Source organism: Chaetodon trifascialis, chromosome 2 (genome assembly GCF_039877785.1).
Source record: "Chaetodon trifascialis isolate fChaTrf1 chromosome 2, fChaTrf1.hap1, whole genome shotgun sequence".
Classification (NCBI taxonomy): Eukaryota; Metazoa; Chordata; class Actinopteri; order Chaetodontiformes; family Chaetodontidae; genus Chaetodon; species Chaetodon trifascialis.
The window spans coordinates 5,228,625-5,248,541 of record NC_092057.1 but is presented as its reverse complement, the minus strand read 5'-3'; the positions used below and the strand labels follow the sequence as shown (position 1 = coordinate 5,248,541).

The 19,917-nt window shown below is 43.4% G+C and overlaps 2 protein-coding genes across 4 annotated transcripts in view; both read right to left on the bottom strand.

Moving 5' to 3' along the window:
* Positions 1-8,906, bottom strand: part of nr3c2 (nuclear receptor subfamily 3, group C, member 2) — a 69,684-nt gene extending 60,778 nt beyond the window's left edge. Inside the window, exons 1-2 of one of the 3 annotated variants that reach the window (XM_070989128.1) lie at positions 8,094-8,906; positions 4,733-6,547 (exon numbers count right to left, since the gene is read on the bottom strand). In XM_070989128.1, coding sequence (XP_070845229.1) covers positions 4,733-6,528 — 1,796 coding nt within the window. In that variant the 5' untranslated portion in view covers positions 6,529-6,547; positions 8,094-8,906. The remainder of the gene's footprint in view (positions 1-4,732; positions 6,548-8,093) is intronic. The other 2 variants (XM_070989144.1, XM_070989136.1) reach the window with 2 other exon arrangements.
* prmt9 (protein arginine methyltransferase 9) overlaps positions 1-19,917 on the bottom strand; it is a 176,799-nt gene that overhangs the window by 125,055 nt on the left and 31,827 nt on the right. The gene's annotated exons all lie outside the window — the stretch shown is intronic.

Here is a 19,917-nt window from a genome sequence, read left to right as displayed (position 1 = left end):
GCTAAGCTAGTATACAAGTTGTGTTCTTGCCTCCGTGAGCCAGACAGTGTCACACTCAAGACCTAATTCATGAGCTGAAATTCTACATCCACTGCACTGACTGTCCAACATGGCTAATTTCTGCTCGGGGGAACAAGCTCATTTTCATCACTCACTGTTGGACTGGACTGCTGCACTGAAAGGCAAGTTTGAACAGCCAAAGAGCCCCGTGCACAGACAGTGATTTATTCATGTGCTTGTCCCACAGTGCTACAACAACAGTTCAGAGGACATTTTCAGCATATTTCAAGTCCATGTGAGACACATATAACATGAGAAGCGCTGCACTTTGACGATTTAAACCTTGTTCAAGCACGTATGGGAGGGCAGTGCAGTCTTTGCTTGTCTCTTTATCGACTCACAAAGCAGTTCGTGCTCGATGTCGCGCCAAATTCTGTAACTAAGAAAGTGTTGGACGTGGATTTTGATCGATCATTCCAATTACATCTGCTTAATGTCACACAATTGTTCTGCGGGGTACTTGTACACGGTTAACACTGCGTGCTGTACTGTACATATACATTTTAAATGACTGTTGGCTGAGATCAGCTATTCCCAGCATCCTTCAGTGGAAAATCAATTATTTCACTGGGTTTTTCAATCACACTGAAAAACCTTTTCACCCAATGTCCTCTCGAACCACCGCACAGTGTGGATTAATCATAAAATGCCTGTTGAGAAGCATATTGATAAATGAACATTTTAAATAAACACATCTTTTTCTTTTAAAGTGAAGTTACTCGTCTGCAGTAAGAATGGGAGGAATGTATTGTATACTCTGCTGAGCACATGACAGCTTTAACCCTCAACTCGTTGAACCCAATTTATTCATTACATGTGGATAATTCTTGCCCTCCACACTGCATTATTTTTATCAACGTACGTGCTGGTCACATACAGTACATTCAGTAACTAGAGATATTGAATTATTATGTTTGTCACATGCACTGCTTTGCAGAACCACCACATTAACTCTTATATATCTTGCTCAAGAGTGCATTTCTGTACACTCCAGGAGCAAGCTAAAGAAGCTAAAGAAGGTCCTTGTGTTATTCTAAAACTACCTTTTAGATTTAATTAATTTTAATAAATTGCATTGAGCCAGATAAATTACACAAAGCAAAAAGGGTAAACCGGTTACTTGAAGTCTGTGCTTCAGATACAATTCAGCCCAATTAAATGACTGTATTCTGCCTTTAATTACTACTGCATATTGAATTATTGACTCATGGCACATGAGAATGCACATAATTAATACGCTTGCATGCGATGTACGTCAACATCTTTGCCAGGTTATTATGTCTGTCGTGTGGACAGACAAGACCTGCAGCCATTCCCCAACACCCTCACCTGTAACATCCTTTCCACAACCCAAACAAGCAGCTGCCCACATTATAGTCAGGAACCCATAATGCACTGGGAGCCTCCTGTGCATGCCTGGTGTTGGGATTTAATTGGATATTAGTATCCAGCAGTGTCTGAATTAATCAAATCATTTCCATCCATTAATTTAGTGGAGGAACATACAATTAAAGCCTTATTACTGTGCTCTCAGGAGTATGCCTTTTCATCCCTCTGCAGAACATTGAGAGTTGGCCAGAGTCCAGTGCAAAGCATTCTCCCCGCTTGAATCTGGTACTTCCTCGTGATGGGCTCTCTGTTGATCTACAGCAATTGGCTGAAAGCTGAAATCAGGGTGTCAGCCTATAGCAAGGTGCTACTTCTCCCATGGCTGTAGGAAAGGCTAAAATGTTTAACGAGAGCTTATCTAAATGAAAAAATACAAAGCTGACCTCTATTTTGAGTCTTTACCATTTGTCAGATTATGAAATTATCGGGTCAGAGGGCTGACAAGTTTTAGAGTAATTCTATTTGGTGAAACATTACTATGAAACCAGCACAAACAGCCCTAAATAGGGTGAAAAGAGATTTGGAGACTTAGGCAGCAAGCAAACATAATCCAGCACGTTAATGTAGGTCATTTTATGATAATTTCCCTATTTATATATTTCATTCAAAGCACATTTCTTTCAGAGTGGACTTCAAACTGCAGTGCAGAGCTTTTTAAATGTTCCACAAGAGAATAAATGTCATAAAGAAATTCAGAAAGAAAATCTCAGCATCTAAACCTCCAATCAGGTACAAGGCTCCTTTCTGGTCATCCGGTTTGTTTAAGGATTAAGTTGAAATCAAGCATCGCATGAATACAACAGTTCTGGTGAGCGCGGCTCTTCTTTTTTTTTTCCTCTTTTTTTTTCCCTCCTCCTCTCTTGTGAATCTGAGTTAAAATGTTTTCGCACAAAGTAATCCAGACTGCTCAGATGAGCAGCCATTTTTAATTAAAACCATTTACAGAGGAAACCAAAGTGAGAAAAAAAAAGAGCCGAGGGATTTTACACTCTGTCATCCAAGGCTTCAGCGGATCAAAGAGTTTTAGATGTGCTTTTTAATGGTTACGTAACATTTTTGCCTATGAAATATCGGGCCCGGGTGCCATGTAGTTAGTCCAAAGCGTGACAGTGCTGCACATTTCCTGCAGTGCACCCTCAGATTTCGGGCAGGATACAATCAGCCTGTTTATATCTATGTATAGCTGTCAATCAATACAACACCACTGGCGTAAGAGGACACTGAAAGTAGGCAGCAACTCCTGAAAAATGTTCTTGCAATCATGATTCCACCTGAGACGTTTCTGCTCGGCATGTGTGGGTGAGTGCATTAATTGTTTGTATGTATGTATATGTGTGTTTGTGTCTGTCTGCTTCCCCGCCTGCCTGGCTGGCTGGCTGGCTGGCTGGCTGCCATGTGGCCCACCTCTTTACTGTCATCCTGTCTGACATTAGGGCTAAGCTGGATCTCATTAGGACCAAGGTGGCAGTGATCCCGTCAACATCGCTTTGCCTCCTGCCATATGGGTCTCCTCCAAAGTAACAGGGCTGTATCAGTCTCCTCAGAGCCACAAGCCTTGTTGTGGCACAGGTGCGCACACACAGACGGAGTATCTGCTCTCCAAACGATCGTGTACTGTACATATAAAGCTGAATAAGCAAGTCAAACGGAGAAGACATAAAATACTGATAAGATAATCATACGCACACACATACACAATGTGCTTACTATACATGTTTGTCAGGGGAAGTATAAAAATAAAAGAAATTGAGATATGAATTAGGAAAAACTGTATAGGATCTGGTTATTAGATATACAACATACCTCAGTGAGAAGGGGTTTTCATAATATCCTGTTGTATAATAAAGGTGTGATAGATGCTTGGAAGTAGCAGCCGCCATCAGCGGCAATGTTTCGCATTGCTTTTATAAGCTACAGTAAATCAGCTTGCAGTTGATGACCTATGTGAATATAAACTGACTCCTCCCCGGGCCCTTCCTCCGAACTTGTCCCCGCAATCCCAATGAAAACAGAAAATGAAGACAGACAGCTGAAAATGGCAGAGCAATCAGTGAGATCTGCAAAGTTGGTTTCCACAAATTCAATCAGGAAAACTTTTGATCTAATAAATCTCCATTTTGAGATTCTGCGCAACATCACTGCCCAAAGTCTGTGTGGAACTGTCACGGTCAAGTCACAGTCAAACGCAGCCGAGCAGCGAATGTCAACAACCCAGCAGCCGCTCAAATACTGTACTTCTCCTGCAGCAAGCATCCGACTCTCTGCCCGTGCCAAGTAAACAGGAAGTCGTTTATGACTTTATTTTGTGCTTCTTTGCACCAGCTTGTAAAAACTTCATTTCTAACATGCTTAAATATATGATAGCAATATATTTGATGAGAACACCAATAGACAGTGAATGCTATTAAAACACATAAAAAAAATCATATCACACCCAAATTCCCCAGAGGAGCACAAACCTTTTGTCGGATTTACTGTAAATAAACACCAGGACCTCTCGCTGTTGGCTGAACACACAGTCCATACCTCTCTATTTTCAGCGTTACCGTGTGTTTCATGGTGGAGATTAAGCCTTTGATAATGGCTGTTATTAATCGCGTTGATGATCATTTACTTCCTGCAGCTTCACATACAACTAGGACACCAGAATACACTGGAAGCAAAACAACTGTGTCAAAGTTTCACTTTGCCAGATTGGCGGCTAGTATAGATTTTTTTTTTCTCCCTTTGGCCTGTTTGATTTGTTTCAGCCCCCACTCTCACGAAAGCAACTGTTTATTTCATCAGTTGGGCAACAAAAGCATGTGATCAATCATTCATAATTTGTGAGGCCCATAAAAATAGATATTTGCATTACACAAGGTCTTAGCTGGACCTCCTGATAACAGACCAATAAATTTTGTCGTTCTACATACACATGCTCCTGATAAGAGGTAAACTTTGGCTCTGTGTTACAGTGGAACACAGAGGAGTGCTAGCAGAGATGATGTTGTGATCACATGCTACTATAACAATGACCCGGACCCCGTCCTTTAATTCCTGTTCCCTCAGCCAGGATCCCGCTGCCTTTCCCAAGCCCTGCTGTTGTTATTATTTTTGCGCTGTTCAAAGCAAACGCCCTAAATCCCTTGTGCAATGTGACTCTGGCTGTAACTGGCTCACCATCTATCTGATCCTCCAAAGACACGTGCCATAGGCAACATTGTTTTGGAAATCACATTTCAGAAAATGATCTGAAAGTGAGATCTGACGGAGATACGCTGAAAGACTTCACTCTCCTTACCTCTCGGTGATGCAGTTCTGACCCGGGTATCCCTCACCTCTGGCTCCCAGTGACCCCTGTGCCATGCCTGGTCGAGATTTCCACGACTCCATTAACGCCGTTACGGGCGAAATAAGATTCAACAAAGGGTTGGACTGGTCCCTCACATCATGCCGCGTGAAAGACATTGTTCCTTGCGCTCCAATCTGGTAATGGAATGAATGTCCACCGGAATTAACTCCAACAATGGCCGATGTGGGCATGCTGTTATTCTCTTGGTAATAGCTGCCATCAGTGGACTCCTGCTTAACCCCTTTAGACAAGACATTGTTGGAGAACAAATCGGACTCATAGTTCCCATTCATGGACGAGACAGGGGGTCCTAAGATACCAGAAAGACTGTACTCATCAATGTTATTCCTCAGTGACAAATAGGTGGTCTCAGATGCAGGAAAGAGACCAAGAGATGGTGACTGCTCGCCATAGGACTGCTGGTTCATACATCCCTCATTTTTGTTTGGCTCACTCTTAATCTGCGTGATGAACGGTGTGCTACTTGCACTACATTTGGAGCTGCCTAAACACATGCTCCTGAAGTCAGTCCCAGGCTCATTCTTAATGTACTTAACCATGCCCATCTGGTCTAAGCCGACATTGAACACCTCCCCGTCTACCGTCTCTACTTTGGGGAATTCAAAGTTCTTGAAGTCCGTGTCTCTGGTCAGACCTGCGGCTTCTGGGCTGTTGGTGTCGTTCTGAACCAAACCCAGTCCCCCTGCTGGACTGGACACAGGAAACCCACCTGAGGAGGGGTTCTGTGGGCTGCTGACCGCCATGGGTCCCCCTGTGGCCGGACTGGAAATGGAGGGCCTTACTGTGTTGCAGTTGTTGGCAGTGCTGATGCAGCTGCCACCTGTAGGGCTTGAGACCGACGACCTCATGTTACAGGTAGTGCTGCAGGACGGAGGCGATCTCACACTACTCATACTCTGGGGGCTGGACATGGGGGACCTCATGACATTGAGCGGGCTGGTGAGTGGTGGTGAGCCCACTGTGCTGGACTCTACGGGGCTACATGTGGCTGAATTCCTGCGCTTGATGTTGGCCAGAGTTGCGGCACAAGACGTCTGGCTGACAGGACTACCGACGGACGAGCACATTGGTCCAAAGCACGTGGGACTGGTGGTTGACGACACCATATTGTTGCTGCCCCCGGGGCTCGAGATGGAGCTGGAGGTCTGGGGACTGCAGGACAGGGACGAGGCCAGCATTGCAGCTGAGCTAACTGGAGTCCCAGCGGTGCATTCTCGGGGAGTGGTGCTGGGCTGCTGGAAACCAAATGGCTTTAATTTGGGGCTCTTTGTGGAACCACACTGGGTCTCCTCGAGAGACCGCCCACACACTGGATACATCTTCCCAGGGCTGGTACTGCCCCCATGCTGGCTAAAGGCAAAGTCTGCCTCCCTGGCAGCATTCATATACAGGCCCATAGACTCAGCTACAGTCTTGGAAAGCTCCTTGGAGTCCATTTCCTGCTTATGACCATGGAGAGAGTTGTTGAAGTGTGGGAGAACAAATGGCTGGTTCTGGCTGAGCCGAATCATTGGCTGCTCCTGCTTCTTTGTATTGTCGTCTTTGCAGTCTGTGGCCGGGCTCCCAGCAGGGCAGCTTACATTGACTATGTCCATCAGGATATCACTGTTGGTCAGACCTGAATCCTCTGTGCTGCAGCAGTGCTCCATGGTGCTGGGGACCTGCGACCATCTGTTCTCTGTGTCACTTCCATCAAAGAAACTTTGGTATCTTTTGGTCTCCATTGCTGGCTCATTGATTCACCTTGTAAATGAGGGAGAAAGACAAATGAAAAGCATGAGAACAGTTCAGTGTTTGTCATAGTCCAGCTGCACACAGGGCATTGGTTTCATGATAACAGCTGAGCGGCAGGTGTATTAAGGGTATTTACCTTTAAGCAGAGATTAAAGGTTTCATGTGAGATTAAATGATATATTTAGGAATATTAAATCTGTAGTATAAATATAGTCTTTTTAGTTTTAGATACATGCCAAGGCAGTAAGTTCGCTTCAGTGGATAAAAACCTAATGAGACAAAAAAGGTAGTAAGGAAAAAGGGCTGTGTGAAGATGTAGAAATGTTTCATCTACAAATAACTCAGAACACATTTCACTTATTCTGATATCATAATGACTCACTTTGAAAGAATACCGAGACAAAAACATGAATCGTGTTCACAATATGTTAAATGTGAGGAAGTCCAAAGCGAGGCGGTACAGTATTTCTCCTCTCCCACCGCTAAAGCTCCTTATCACTGCACTACAGGAGATGTACAGTCTGATAACTTGAAGAAATCTGCACCGCAAGGGTTAACGCATGGACGTGACGTCGCCTGGGCTTTTCGTTCAAACCCCCGCCTCTTCTGCGCTCCTATTGGACAGCCCGGCCAGAAAGCCACCAGCCCCATGAGGCCATTCATGGATTGGCCCGAATGCTGTCACTCAATAGTTATAGCTCTTGCAGCCACAACATTGCTGCGACATAACTTGAAATGTTGCTTCTGCGGGCAGCGCAGCTCTGTCATGTGCGAAAGAGACACCCGTGCAGGCAACAATGAGACACTTGACGACACAGATTGCAATGAGAAGGCATTGCTTTAGGTGCTCTTTGAATATGTATTTTGCAATGCCATGGTGCACTCTTTGAAGAGCTCGCAGCTCTGAAGTAGCCAAGATCAGAGTTAAAGTTATTTAGGTCACCTGCATAATAAACCACGCACAGTATGTGCGCATCACTAAATGAACAGAAAAAGAAAGAGGTGTCAGCCTTTTAATTCCTCCCTCTCGCTCCTGCCGTGATTGTACTGCCTCTGTAGGGCAACTCTCTGCATATCTCTCCATTTTGCGTTTGCGCAGAATAAATACTAAAAAGACGATTTTCCTTCTGTTGTTGCTGCTTAAGTTGTCCTTTTCTGCGCGAAACTCGTCTCATTGGCGGCTTTTTGACTGACAGGCCGGACTAAGTGCAGAAGCAAGAAAATCTGAATAATTTAAGTCATATTTTTAGACAGAATTTGACATCACTAGATGTTTCTCCGCAGCTCTCGGCAGCTCTGCGCAGAGATGCAATAAAAACTACAATTAATTCAAATCTAATTACTGTGGCTATTTTTGTTTGCACATAAAGTCCATAAACTTTTATTATGGAGCACACACACGGTTATAACGGTCCCGGGTGAAACTTATTCCATTGCTCTGCCTCAGTAAATGGACCGGGGGTGCAGGTAGCGAACAGAGAGCAGTTTGCTCTCATTTTCATCCCGGAGCCAAATTAAAATGTCCAGTCAAGCACTGAGCTCTGTCCTCCCTTACCTTAATTACGACATTCAGAGTTGTCAGGTGGCCGTGTTGCTGGGCAGCGATAATCCACAGGACCAGAAAAGACACGCGAAGCAAAGTCAATAAATATCAACAAATGTGTTCCTGCTACTCTTCCCAAAACATAGTTTTCAGTTTGACAGCTAGACGCACCGGAGAAGTCTACTGCGTATTATCACGAGTAATCCTCCACAGCGGGCGGCTGCTCCTGACAGGACGAACGGCGGCGACGGGTCGGACGACAGCGCCAGATGATCTCACATTATGGCCGCAATTTTGCAGACTGCCGATTCGGAGCCCTGGATATAAAAAAAAAGAGTATTAAAAACAAACGAAGGAGTCGGTCGGACTTGAAGTCAGAGCGACGTCATTCTGTGCACATGGACCCTCCTACTGCAACGAGTGCAACACAAACTCCGACGAGGAGGAGGAGGAGGAGGAGGAGGGAGGCAGAGGGGAGAGAGAGGGGAGGGGCTCGGCGCAGGTAGACAGAGCCGCCTGGAAATAGGGCACCGTGCTCGGTGCTGACTGAAATAAAGTCTCAGCCTTTTCTTATTTATTTCATCGCAAAATTCCCCCGCAAGTTTCTTTTTGCCCGCTGCTGTTGAATCCTCCGTCCTCTTTCTGCTGTTTTTATGTATTTATTTGTTCATCTTTTCTCGTGCCGCCGCTGAAAATAAAAAAAGGGTTTTGCCATTATACGGAGCTCGTGCGCGCGCGCGCGCGCGCGGATGTTTGGATCAGGGCAGGAGTGAGGAGTGATTCTGCTGGAGGAGTGAGATGAAGTCAGGCTGCTGCCCCTGTGACACCGCCTCCGCTGCCTCCACTAGGTGGAGCGATATTTCTACTGCTGCTCTATGGAGTGGTCAGGACGTCACTTCATTCACTGCATGTCAAAGTATGATACAAAAAAAACAACTTTATTTCACGCCATCATGATCTCAAAACTGATTCTGACTTTAATTCTACTGGGTGTTGGACCCTTTTGGTCAGCAACACTTCTCTTTGCTCATGGACAGCCCGTCACAAACTGCCACGTAGAGAAATATGGACAGAAAAAACTGAAAATGGACGTGAAATTTAGTTTAAAGGCCAGTCACCACTGAAAGACTCCATGTCTACGCATGGAGTTCATTCAAAATCAGATCAAGTGCAAACTGTAACTTAGATTAGATGCTCTCTGATGATGCCCTTTGGTCGAAGCACAATGGGTTTATCTGTGACACCACCATTAACACAAACGGCTATGACTATCATTTGGATTCAGCTGTTGTTTACATTTTACTGGCATTACATCATGGCATCCATGTGTGTTGGTTTTGCTCCAGCAACAGCCAATAATCAGTCTAATCTCTGGCGTTGTCAATCAGGCGAGTCACATCCTGCAGTGTCTCACGTGGCTGCAGAAAAGTGTGCATGAAGGATTTAGGCTTCCAGAGTGGAGCTCTGTACAGTAGTTTGAATGTTTCTCTTCATTGCTTGTCTGGGTTTTCCAAGCCAGCCTGTAGCCATTACCCAAGCGAGGCAGCAGCAGCAGTTAGATTAGTCAAAGCCATCCAAGCAACACTGCCCACCTCCCTGATCTGCCTGTTAATCACCCATGAATGGGGACCTGCTTCAGAAAAAAAAAGCAGGAGAATTGAGATATAACCAGTGTTTCCCACCCCCATTCATGCAGCTCCCACTTGTCCATTGCACATAATGGGTGCCAGTCAAACACATCATGAGCAAATCTAATTTAGCTTTGCATCACAGATTTTTCCACAGCGACAGTCATAAGAATTTGCAGGCTGACAGCAGAACACGGCTGATGTGAAATCAGTAATAATTGCCTCCCTCATTGCTAGAAATTCAAGGCAGCTCCATTGAATCCCACTGAGCTTTCAAGCGCTGCCATTTCTGTCAAATCGGAGATAATCATAGCATTGTAGATATATGTATATATGTGAATATATCTACACACACGAGTGCTAAAAATAGCCTTTGAGAGGGGATATCCTGTCAGATAAGTGACTGCTGTGATTAGGAGCAGGCCTTCACTCCACTTTAGACACAAAGCAGACAACTCCAGTAGCTGAGAGGGCCAAAGGCATCACAGAGGTGTGCGGTGCGCCTCATGGGGACAGGTGAATTGGAGCATGTTAACTCTGAAACAAAACACTCGTCAACTCAGCAGAAGACCCTGTCCCCGTCGTTTGTGGTAATTACAGAGGTAGCTTTAATCAGCGTAGAAGTCCGTCGCCACCGCCCTCCCTCAGCTGCTCGGTGTTCCAGTTTGGCGGTTATTCTCACGTATTCACGTATTGTAGCCGTCTCAGAAGTGAGCCGCTCGGTTGCATTCCTCTCCTCTTTCTCATGACTTTAACAGGTTAAAATGTTTTACCGTTGACTTTGCATCCAGCAATTCCTTTCTTTGGAAAATAGCGGCTAAAATATCAAACCTGCGATATCAGATTTTCTTTGTCCACAAGGGGGCAGTGAAAACAAGCTGTAAACGCAACACATAGCACAATTTAAGTTGACATTGTGAACTTGTTCGCAAACTTTGTTCATCTGGCCGATACGGCGCAACATTAGCATTCATGGGGCGTCGCGATAATCCTGATGAATGAGACTCCAATATTCACTCCTCATTTAGTTTTGCTTTTACTCTCCACCAGCTCCTGAGGGAAATATCTTTCTGTTTACCTGCTAACATGTTCACCGGCTAGTCATTTGGTGCCTTTCATGTTCGCGCACCATGGGGTTTAACAGAGCTTTGTCTTGTGTCTTGAAACAACACTGATGAGAACAGAGAGAGTCAACCAAAACAGTAAAGTTGGAGGCTGTAAAACCAGAACAATGATGCTAAGACGTGTGATTGTTTTGGTTTTAAGATGCTAACAGAAGAAGCTAAAACCTTCTCCAGAGATGAGGGGAATTGCAGAGTTAGTGATACTTCTCTGTGGGCTCATCCTGACAAAGCAAACTCTTCACATGCTCATATTTATTTGACAGAAACCCTAAATCACTACTTGTTTCATGAATGTTTTACTGGAAGTGCTTTTGCCCCTAAACTGTGCTGGCCAACTGTCCAGTAACATGGAAGACTGCTGGAGCGGGATCAAAACACACACATCATCACCAACTCCCCTCCCCCCACCACGGTGGCCAATACTTTTTGTTGTTGAACGCTCATGCTGCATGTGGTACATTTCATGCCTATTTGTGGCAACTTTGAGCCCATCTGTGCAGGCATCACTGGCCTGTTTTCATTGAATCTGTCCATTTGCCATAGCTTACCATTTTCTCGTCAACATGCATAATTTGATGAGAAACCTGGTCTCATTCTGTTTGTCTGAGTGTTTAGTGTCGCCCGTACATGCTCATGTATCTGGTAAGCGCACTGAATAACCCCACAAGTGAATGACAAGACTCTTGCTTATGAAGGTCAGCAATGGGGATGTATGCTTTTGAATTTTACCAAGGGTTGCTATGGGAACTAGCATGTTCTTGATACCTGAACTCTGGTCAGTGTAGGCAGATTGTAAAAAAGAGAGAGAGAGAGAGAGAGAGAGTGAGAGCCTTGAGCTATAGTGTCAATAAAAACGCATATGTGATTATTTTGTATGGACTTCCTTACAGTTATTATGCACTAACAGAGATTGTATACAGGAAATACAAAAGAAACAAAACCTCCGTTGCTGCCATGATATAATTTTCAAACATGAGCAATATTTTATCCTCTGATTTCATCACACCTGTTCATCCAAGTAAGAAAGTTAGTGAATTATCTAATATGGTATCTCTACTGTTACTGGCACAAAAGCAGTGAAATAAAGGCAAAATTGAAGTTACACAACCAACTTGCAAGATTTTAATTAACTCACCCTGAGGTATAATTACAGACAGAATTGTTCAAGTGTGACTGTATCAGTGTGAAAATTTACACTTTACAACATTTCAAATAAAGGCCTGTTTCACTGATTCCAGATCAGGAAAGACATATCATCATCACAGGCACATTGGTTAATATATTACTCATATTTTATTCATGTTTTATGTAAATTTATGCGTTATCTAAAGTTGAAAAATCCCAAGATTGATAGAAAATAAATAACATGTTATGCAAAGTGGTCATGTGTCTCTCGTGAGACTCTGACCACATAAATAAGGCCATCTCCCAGTCCCACTTTTGACACAGATTGCTGTTCACCTTAAGTTGCCCTACTACACGGATGGCACGTATCGTTTAAGTGCTGAATGATATGCATTCAGCCTGCCTCTCCGCAGAAAGTCTCTCGTACTATGTGTACACCACCTGGGGTTTGTTCATCCTACTTAAGCGATGACGATTGAAAACATGTTGATGATTAAATAACATGTTTATCCTCTGTGCGGTCAGAAATGCATATTCAGTGGGAACACTGCGTATAGGCTACAGCCTGGCTTCAGATCAGATTATTAACATGCAGAGAATTATCACTAAATGATGTGTTGTTCAACAAAACTGTGTCAAGTACATTATGAATTGATATTCCTGGTGTCTGCTTGCAAACATCCTCCTCATCCTGCAGCATCTAGATGCAAAGGTGGTGCGAGCCGAACAGCAAACAATCAAGGTTGCATTTTGCACATCTGAGTTTGTTTTTATTGATGTTGAAATGTGACTGCATTTGATATTATTGCACAAGAAGTTTGGAATGGTTCCATAGAGTGAAGGTGTTGCAGGCTGTTCATTTAAACTTTTATCTACCCTGCTCTCAGATGGTGTCATCATTGGCAGCCTGTTTTTAATCAAAGATGGTATGAAAAGTATCTAGAAAGCTGTGTTAGACTTCTCTGGTTTTGCGAAGACTAGGATTATTCGGAAAGATTCACATGTTTACTACTTGAATGCAGCTTCGCTTTGATCGCATTTCGGTGTTGGTAATTCCGATGTGCCATGAACGCAGCATGAGACTGCTCTGAAAGCTGAGGGAGCAATGGCGCACAACGCTTCGCGCGGTAAGTTACGATTCCCCGCATTAGTTCTTGTTAAAAGAACTTTTACTTGCTGCTGTGTCAAAATTTACTACAACTACTACTACATGGTTAGTTAGTTATAAGCGTCCCGACGGCCCATCTGCGGGCGACAGGATCATTTCTTGCTGTTTATTTTGCTTCCGGTTTACTGACAAACACTGCGTTTACGTGTAAATTCATATTATACACTGTGAGAAAGTTACGATTCTTGTGAGTCAATTAATGCAAACTTCGAGATACAATCAGAACAGGAGGCATAATAAATGCCAAGAGCAGACAAACTAGCAACCGTTTTTAACACTGATGTAGCATTAAGGCAACTCATCCCACTGATCAATAAACCTCTGACAAAACCGATCTGGTAACGTAAATAAAGATCCAGACGAGCCACTGCAGTAAAACTATTTAGTCCAAAAACATGATAATAATCCACAGAAAGATGTTTTCTCCTTTCAAATTAGCAATATGCTCATCTCCCACTTGTGTTTTGTAGTTTTCCAGTTACAACTTCCGGAAATGTATACGGAAGAGCGCCATCTTGGCTCCAATTACTTTGTGGTGTCTCACCTTTCAAATGACAACTCACTGGACCAATCACGATCTGCTATATGAAGCCTAGCAACCAGAGGAGCCAATAACAGTCAAAATTGAACAGAAGACCTGGTTTATTTACTGCTCAGTCATCTAAAATCAAGAATTTCAGTGCTATTACACAAAGTTTGAAGTACTAAACATAGTAAATGGCTTCAATATAAAGATATATAACTAAGATATAGGTATAGATACCTTAAATATGTATATAGATGGACAAAATTTAGATTTCCTGAATATAAATATAGATTTTTATGTACATAAATATAGTAAATTTCCTTGTTTTAGGGGACATCTAGATATCCCATTAGAGAAAACATCAGTTTCTGTGGTATTGTTATCAGTTTTTACAAGGTAAAGCTTCATGCTGTGGTCCCATTGTGTTTTCCATTTATCTATTTGCAAAAAAAGATTTAGTTGGGAAAAAAAACTCTTGTACTTCAGTGTATTCAAACTTCTATTACTCAATGCCAGTAGCACTTACAGTGATTCAGACTGTTGGGGACAAAAGATCAGAGAGTTACTATTCAAAAGAGGCCAATACCATGCATGCACTCCAAACGGTTCAATAACAGTGATCAGTTTACATTGGTATACCCTCGATAGCCATTTTAAGCTCATTTTTCCCGGACTATATGAAAACTGTAAAGACTTTTTATTTTCTCTGCTTTTTTGAGGTACATAGTGTGCTTGAACAAGGCTCCGTTTGCAAAATACATTCAATAATGTGTGTCTTTGCTCAAAGTTATAGAGCCACTGGCAAACAAGGTATGACTGGTGAAATGTACATCTTACTGAGTAAGGAAATCTGGACATATACTTGGCCCCTCTGTGTAAAATGTGGCCCCTTTATGGCCATGATTTAGAAAAATCCTAGATCAGCTCCACATTAATGCAGTGGGCTATAAAACATGGATGTAGTCTCCATGATGTCACCCATTGGTTCCTGAAGAGCCATTGTGAAGCTCAGTCACAGTGGTTCCAGTTGTTGCCACGTTGGCGGTGCCTGAGGCCGCCAAACTCCAAAAACGGCCAATGAGATGGAGTGTGGGTGGATCCGAGGTGGGCCGAGTGAAGCCTGGTTGATGAAGCCTAGCGGCTAGCTCACTTTCAAAGTGACTGTGCCTGTCATTATGTAAACACGTTTATTTCAGCTGTAAAGTTGGGAATTTTAATACGGCGTCTCTGGGAAGTGACTCGCTTTTGGAGCCATTTGAGGAACTGCAGTTTTTGGCATTTTGGCATTGGCTTTGTTTTCCAGCCCAAAGTTGCTTTTTGATTAATGCATCACATTAACAGCAAAATGGCACCTGTCAGTGTTATATTATATTACTGAATGCACTTTCCACCACTGTATTTAAGTTCATCGTGCTGATATTTATGTTCTAGTTAAATTTTGAACATGTCATCTTTGCTTGTAATTAAGTATTTTCACATTGTGCATTTGTAACTTTCCGCTGCATCAGTCGATTCTTTTACTTCGGGGCGGTGCAACAAGCTGTAAACACAGCACCAACATGATCACATGTCAACAAACAGTGGCCTATTTTCACATCAAGCTGACACAGAGGAACATTCGTATCCATCGGAGTCGTATTTATGTCCAATAACCGCTCCTTTTAGCTCCGCTGTGGTCTCCACCAGCTGTAAAATGACAGTAATAGCCCGCAGTATATGGCTCGTTAGCTGCTAAATGCTCCACCGTGTTCACTGGCTAGTTGTTTGTGTGCAGTTTGATGCTGGGCTGGTTGTAGCTGCTCCGCCGTTGCTGTTTCCAGTAGCTGGAAATAATGTTTATGAGAGCGCCGAAACAGTAAAACACTTTGTAGAAGTGAGGGGAAGTGCAGAAGTGAGTGATAATTCTCTGTGGGTTTGTCACTGCAAGGGGCCACTGTGACATTACACACAGTCATTTGATCCATTGTTTATACAAAACATTCATTAAAGTGGCTTTAAGGGAAGGATCAAAACGCTTCTCCTCTCTGCTGATACACAGACAATTCCTTTTCTTCAAGTATCCCGCATTTCTGCCGACTTGAGCTGAAGGAGGGAGGCAGGTGAAGCCCAGAGACGAGCAGAGCGTCAGAACGGTAGCCAGAGAAACAGCCAAGCAATGTGTCACTCTGCCCGGGATGAAATGTAGTGATACAGTAGAGAAGGGAGACCAGACAACAGGAGGGGAGAGGATTAGAAAAGCCACCTTTCGCCACTGTCTAGCTGTTTGTGTGTCATTTATAAAGGTTACCTTCTGCTCCTCTGTCTGTCACATACAGCGCACACATCGGCGTGTTCGTGCATGCAGCTCACCAGGAGATAAAATCATCTTTTTTTAACAGCTATACTGTAGACAGTGAAGCAATATGAATCCCATCTGAAGCTTTGATCTAGTTTTAAGCGTCTGGCTTCTGCATATGGAAACAACTGTAGTGTATAATAGTGGGTCTCTGGTGACTTGTGTGTGTGTGTTTACAGGGTTTGCACATATCTGCTGATAATATGTGAAAACACATTCAGGCCTACTTTCCAACTCCTTTTTTTTCTCCTACTTTTTCCATGTGACCTTTGGTCAGACAGGCTGATAAACGTGTTTACATGATTATCTGGACCTGTCAGAAGTTTCTTCTTGGGTCTCTGCTTCCTTCACTTTCAGGGCAAGTAGAATATATTTGGTGTCGCAAATAACTCACCGTCAGTAGAAAGAAGAATAATCACAATTAACAAAATGATAATAATCACTAATAAATGACCTTTACCCGTAGAAACAGTGCTATGATATGATATCAAAAAAGGAAATACAAAGAAATCAATCATAAGAAAAAGGGGGGGCGTCCTGGCGGACTCGTGGTTTAAGCTGGGGACCTTCTTTGTGTGTCCTCTCTACCCTCATTTCCTGTTATCTTGCTGCTGTTTGCTATCAAAATAAAGGCAAAACGCCTGAAAAAATACATTGGCTAAGTAAAGGAGGAAATGTTTGAATAGAAAAAGAAAATAGCCTCTGTTCATTATTCTCTTTCTCAGTCGTCCTTGTCTGTGCTCCAGGTGCACTCACTGACCCCCCCTCAGCCTGGGAGGAGCTGAAGCCGTCCTGTAAATGTTGAAGTGGCCTGAGAGGATATGCAGAGATCATACGCTCCTAAAATAGTGTAATAGTACTCTTTGCAAGGAAAGCATAAGACTCTTCTGTACCAATTAAAAAATACAGGAACCCTGACGCTATTCATAGTTCCAAAAAAAAAAACACGTCTCAAAAGGGGAAACAAGTTTTCTTTGTGTTTTCCAAATGAACAAGTCTGATGCATTACACTTTGAAGCCTTTGGAAGATCAAAGCTAATCACGGCTGCGTGATGGAAGAAAAATATGGCTTTACGAGAGGTAAACAATATCTGAATCTGATTCCGACAGAAAGCGAGGTGTCAGATCAATTTGTCCCAAACTGTTTGGCTTGTGATCATTTGCCACTGAGGCATTAAAAAAAAAAAAAAAAAAAAAAAAAACTTCTAGAAATGAGCAAGCGGCTCGTGTAGAGGTTTGTGCACTGATGAGCTGCGCGTCACATTAATTATGCCAGATACGGGTGGGCTGCATTTCTGGAGTCTCACTTCATCTATTTGTAATAATAAAGTAACAGCGAGGTTTTCTGCTAACTGAAAAGCAACTGTTTATGTTATGCATGACTGGATGTACTGTAAGCGCTTTCCAGTACAATGCTAGGATTTATAAATAGCACTGAAGCCTCCTGCAAGCTACTGCGGACACACAGCTGGTGGAGATTTGTATATACAGTAGAAACATTTGTACGCACATTTATTATTTTCCGTCTATGCAAGCTCACAGCTCGTCAAAGTCCAAAGCTTTAACGAGCTCGTGCTGACAGAAAAGAATCAGGTTTCCACTGCATTTACTTCCCTCTTCTTATCTCTGCTGCAAGGCACCTGGCATTTGTTTTAAGGTGGCTGGTTATTATTAAGACGTTAGTGTCAGCGTCTAATCAGCATTTGTGTGCATTTGGTTTATTAATTACATCGGCTGGTACGAACTCAAGAGCACTTGGCGAAAAATATCAAAAGCTGACGCCTGTGTCATGATTAATTTCACAGTGAACAGTCTCCGCGATGTCAGTGGTAATTAGGCATCACCCATTGCATAACACACCATGTGTCAGGGTGGGTGGCGTGTGTGTGTGTGTGTGAGAGAGAGAGGGAGAGGAAGGGAGGGTGGGGGGGTAAAGGGACAAAGAAAAAGATATGGCTTCATCTACTTCTGTAGCTCCAGTTAAATCAAGAGGAAGTTTGGAGGTAATTTAGCTCTGGAATAGAGCTGAACTCTGTTTTTATGTATCAAATGCAGCATGTGTGCATGTAAGGACTGTCAGCAGCGATCTGGCTGCATATTTATATTTCTTATAGCTATTACAGCTTCATTTCTAAGCTCAGAGCGTTTCCAGAGTAGCTGTGATGGAGACAGGTGATGGGGATTTGAATGAAAAACCAAGAACACCAATGGAAGCCTTTGGCGGTCCAAATGTTTTCACCAGGTGGTAGAAACAAACGCAGCACAATTACTTTTATCTGCACAGCGTGACTACTGGCCTACATAGTATTCTGTTTTATTTATAAAAATGTTCCATTTATGCATCCGCTTCATTTTTTTGCAGAATCCGTGAAGAGCTATTGTCTCGTAGCCATATTAAATCTTCAGTTTGCCAGGTTAGAAACATCTAATTTTCAGCAGTGACCCGCGGCGCGCCTGGCACGCAGCACGTCTGCAAAAACTTTGGTACAAACTTTGCTCAGAATTAACTACAAAAGGGTTTATTAGTCCTGTGAGTGAGGCTTTCCCCCCTCCTTCCTCTTCTTCTTCTTTTTTTCTCAAAAATAAACAATGGCCCTTAACACTCAAATTAACACAGATTGGGATTTGATGTGCTGTGCAGCCAGATGGCTCGCTCACTCACTCTCTGGCGGGCTGGCAGTGCAGCTGAGGACGAAGGCACTTCCAGAGCGGATTTGAAAGAATCTAGGCCAGAGAGAGTGGGGCTGCTCTCGGAGACTAGCCGCCAGAGCTGTCATGTTTTAGTGCACATTTTCTATTTGAGGAAGAAGCCGCTACATAGAGAGACGTGCAGTGTGTGTGTGTGCGTGTGTGTGAGAGTGTGTGTGTGTGTGTGTGTGTGTGTGTGTGTGTGAGCAGTGACTGGAAGAAGAGGAATGCCTTGATAAAATGAAGGGAAGGAGGACTCGTCTTAGAGCCGTGTAAACAAGCTTGTGGAAAAAATAAATTCCGTCCTGCATTTTTCTCCTGTCCACCTACAGTCCGTATCTACAGGCATCACCGGAGATTTGACACCGCGACGCTTTGAGAAGTCAAGAATATTCAATTAGCTGAGGGTGATGGAAGTAGTTCCAGTAATTGTCACGCCGAAATGATGCGAGACATCCACGCTGAAATGTAAACGTGCTTGAGATTGATGCGTGAGACAGCGCTGTATGTGCGGTGTGCACCGACGCGCTCCAGCACCGGCGTGGAGATCAGCACTTTTGTAAACACTGTGGCGCAGACATTCAAATGCAACTTTTAGAGCTAGTCATTATTCAAAAGCCTAGCCTCCATCTGGAAAGTGGCAAACTTGGCTGTTTTCCTGGTGTTGCTGTGGAGGAAAACTGGGTCTGTGTGAAATTGCAGGACTCATGATACTTTGCTAAGGTGTAAATTTGTCTGGCTTTGATGATCATTTTCCTCACAGCCTCGCTTTTGCCAATGGGGAAGGGTTAAAGTTGTTACAAGACTTTGAAACTTTTCAGGTTGTGAACACGAGTCTCCGGCAACTGATTGTGAGAGAGAAAGAACACGGAGAAAAGGCGAAGAAGTAATACCACACCGGCCCTCCAAACTGCAGACTGAACACATGCAATAATTTAGACGATCATACGTTTCCTGATATCAGACAAAATGATTTCGCTGAAAGCAGCCGTGAGTGGATTTAAATTTCCTCTGACAGCAGAGAGTGAAACTAGTTTTTTTGTCGAACGTGAAAGAGCTGCGCCAAGAAATCGCTCGCTCGCCGTGTTATGAACCAGGCTGCAACTACCGCTCGTATTGTGAATAATACTGCTGATGGTTTTACTCAGTAATCAGTCATTTTCTGCATAAAAGGTAGAAAGAAAAGAATTCAGATTGCTTGTTTTGTCCGACCAAGAGTACCAAACACAAAGGTGCTCAGTT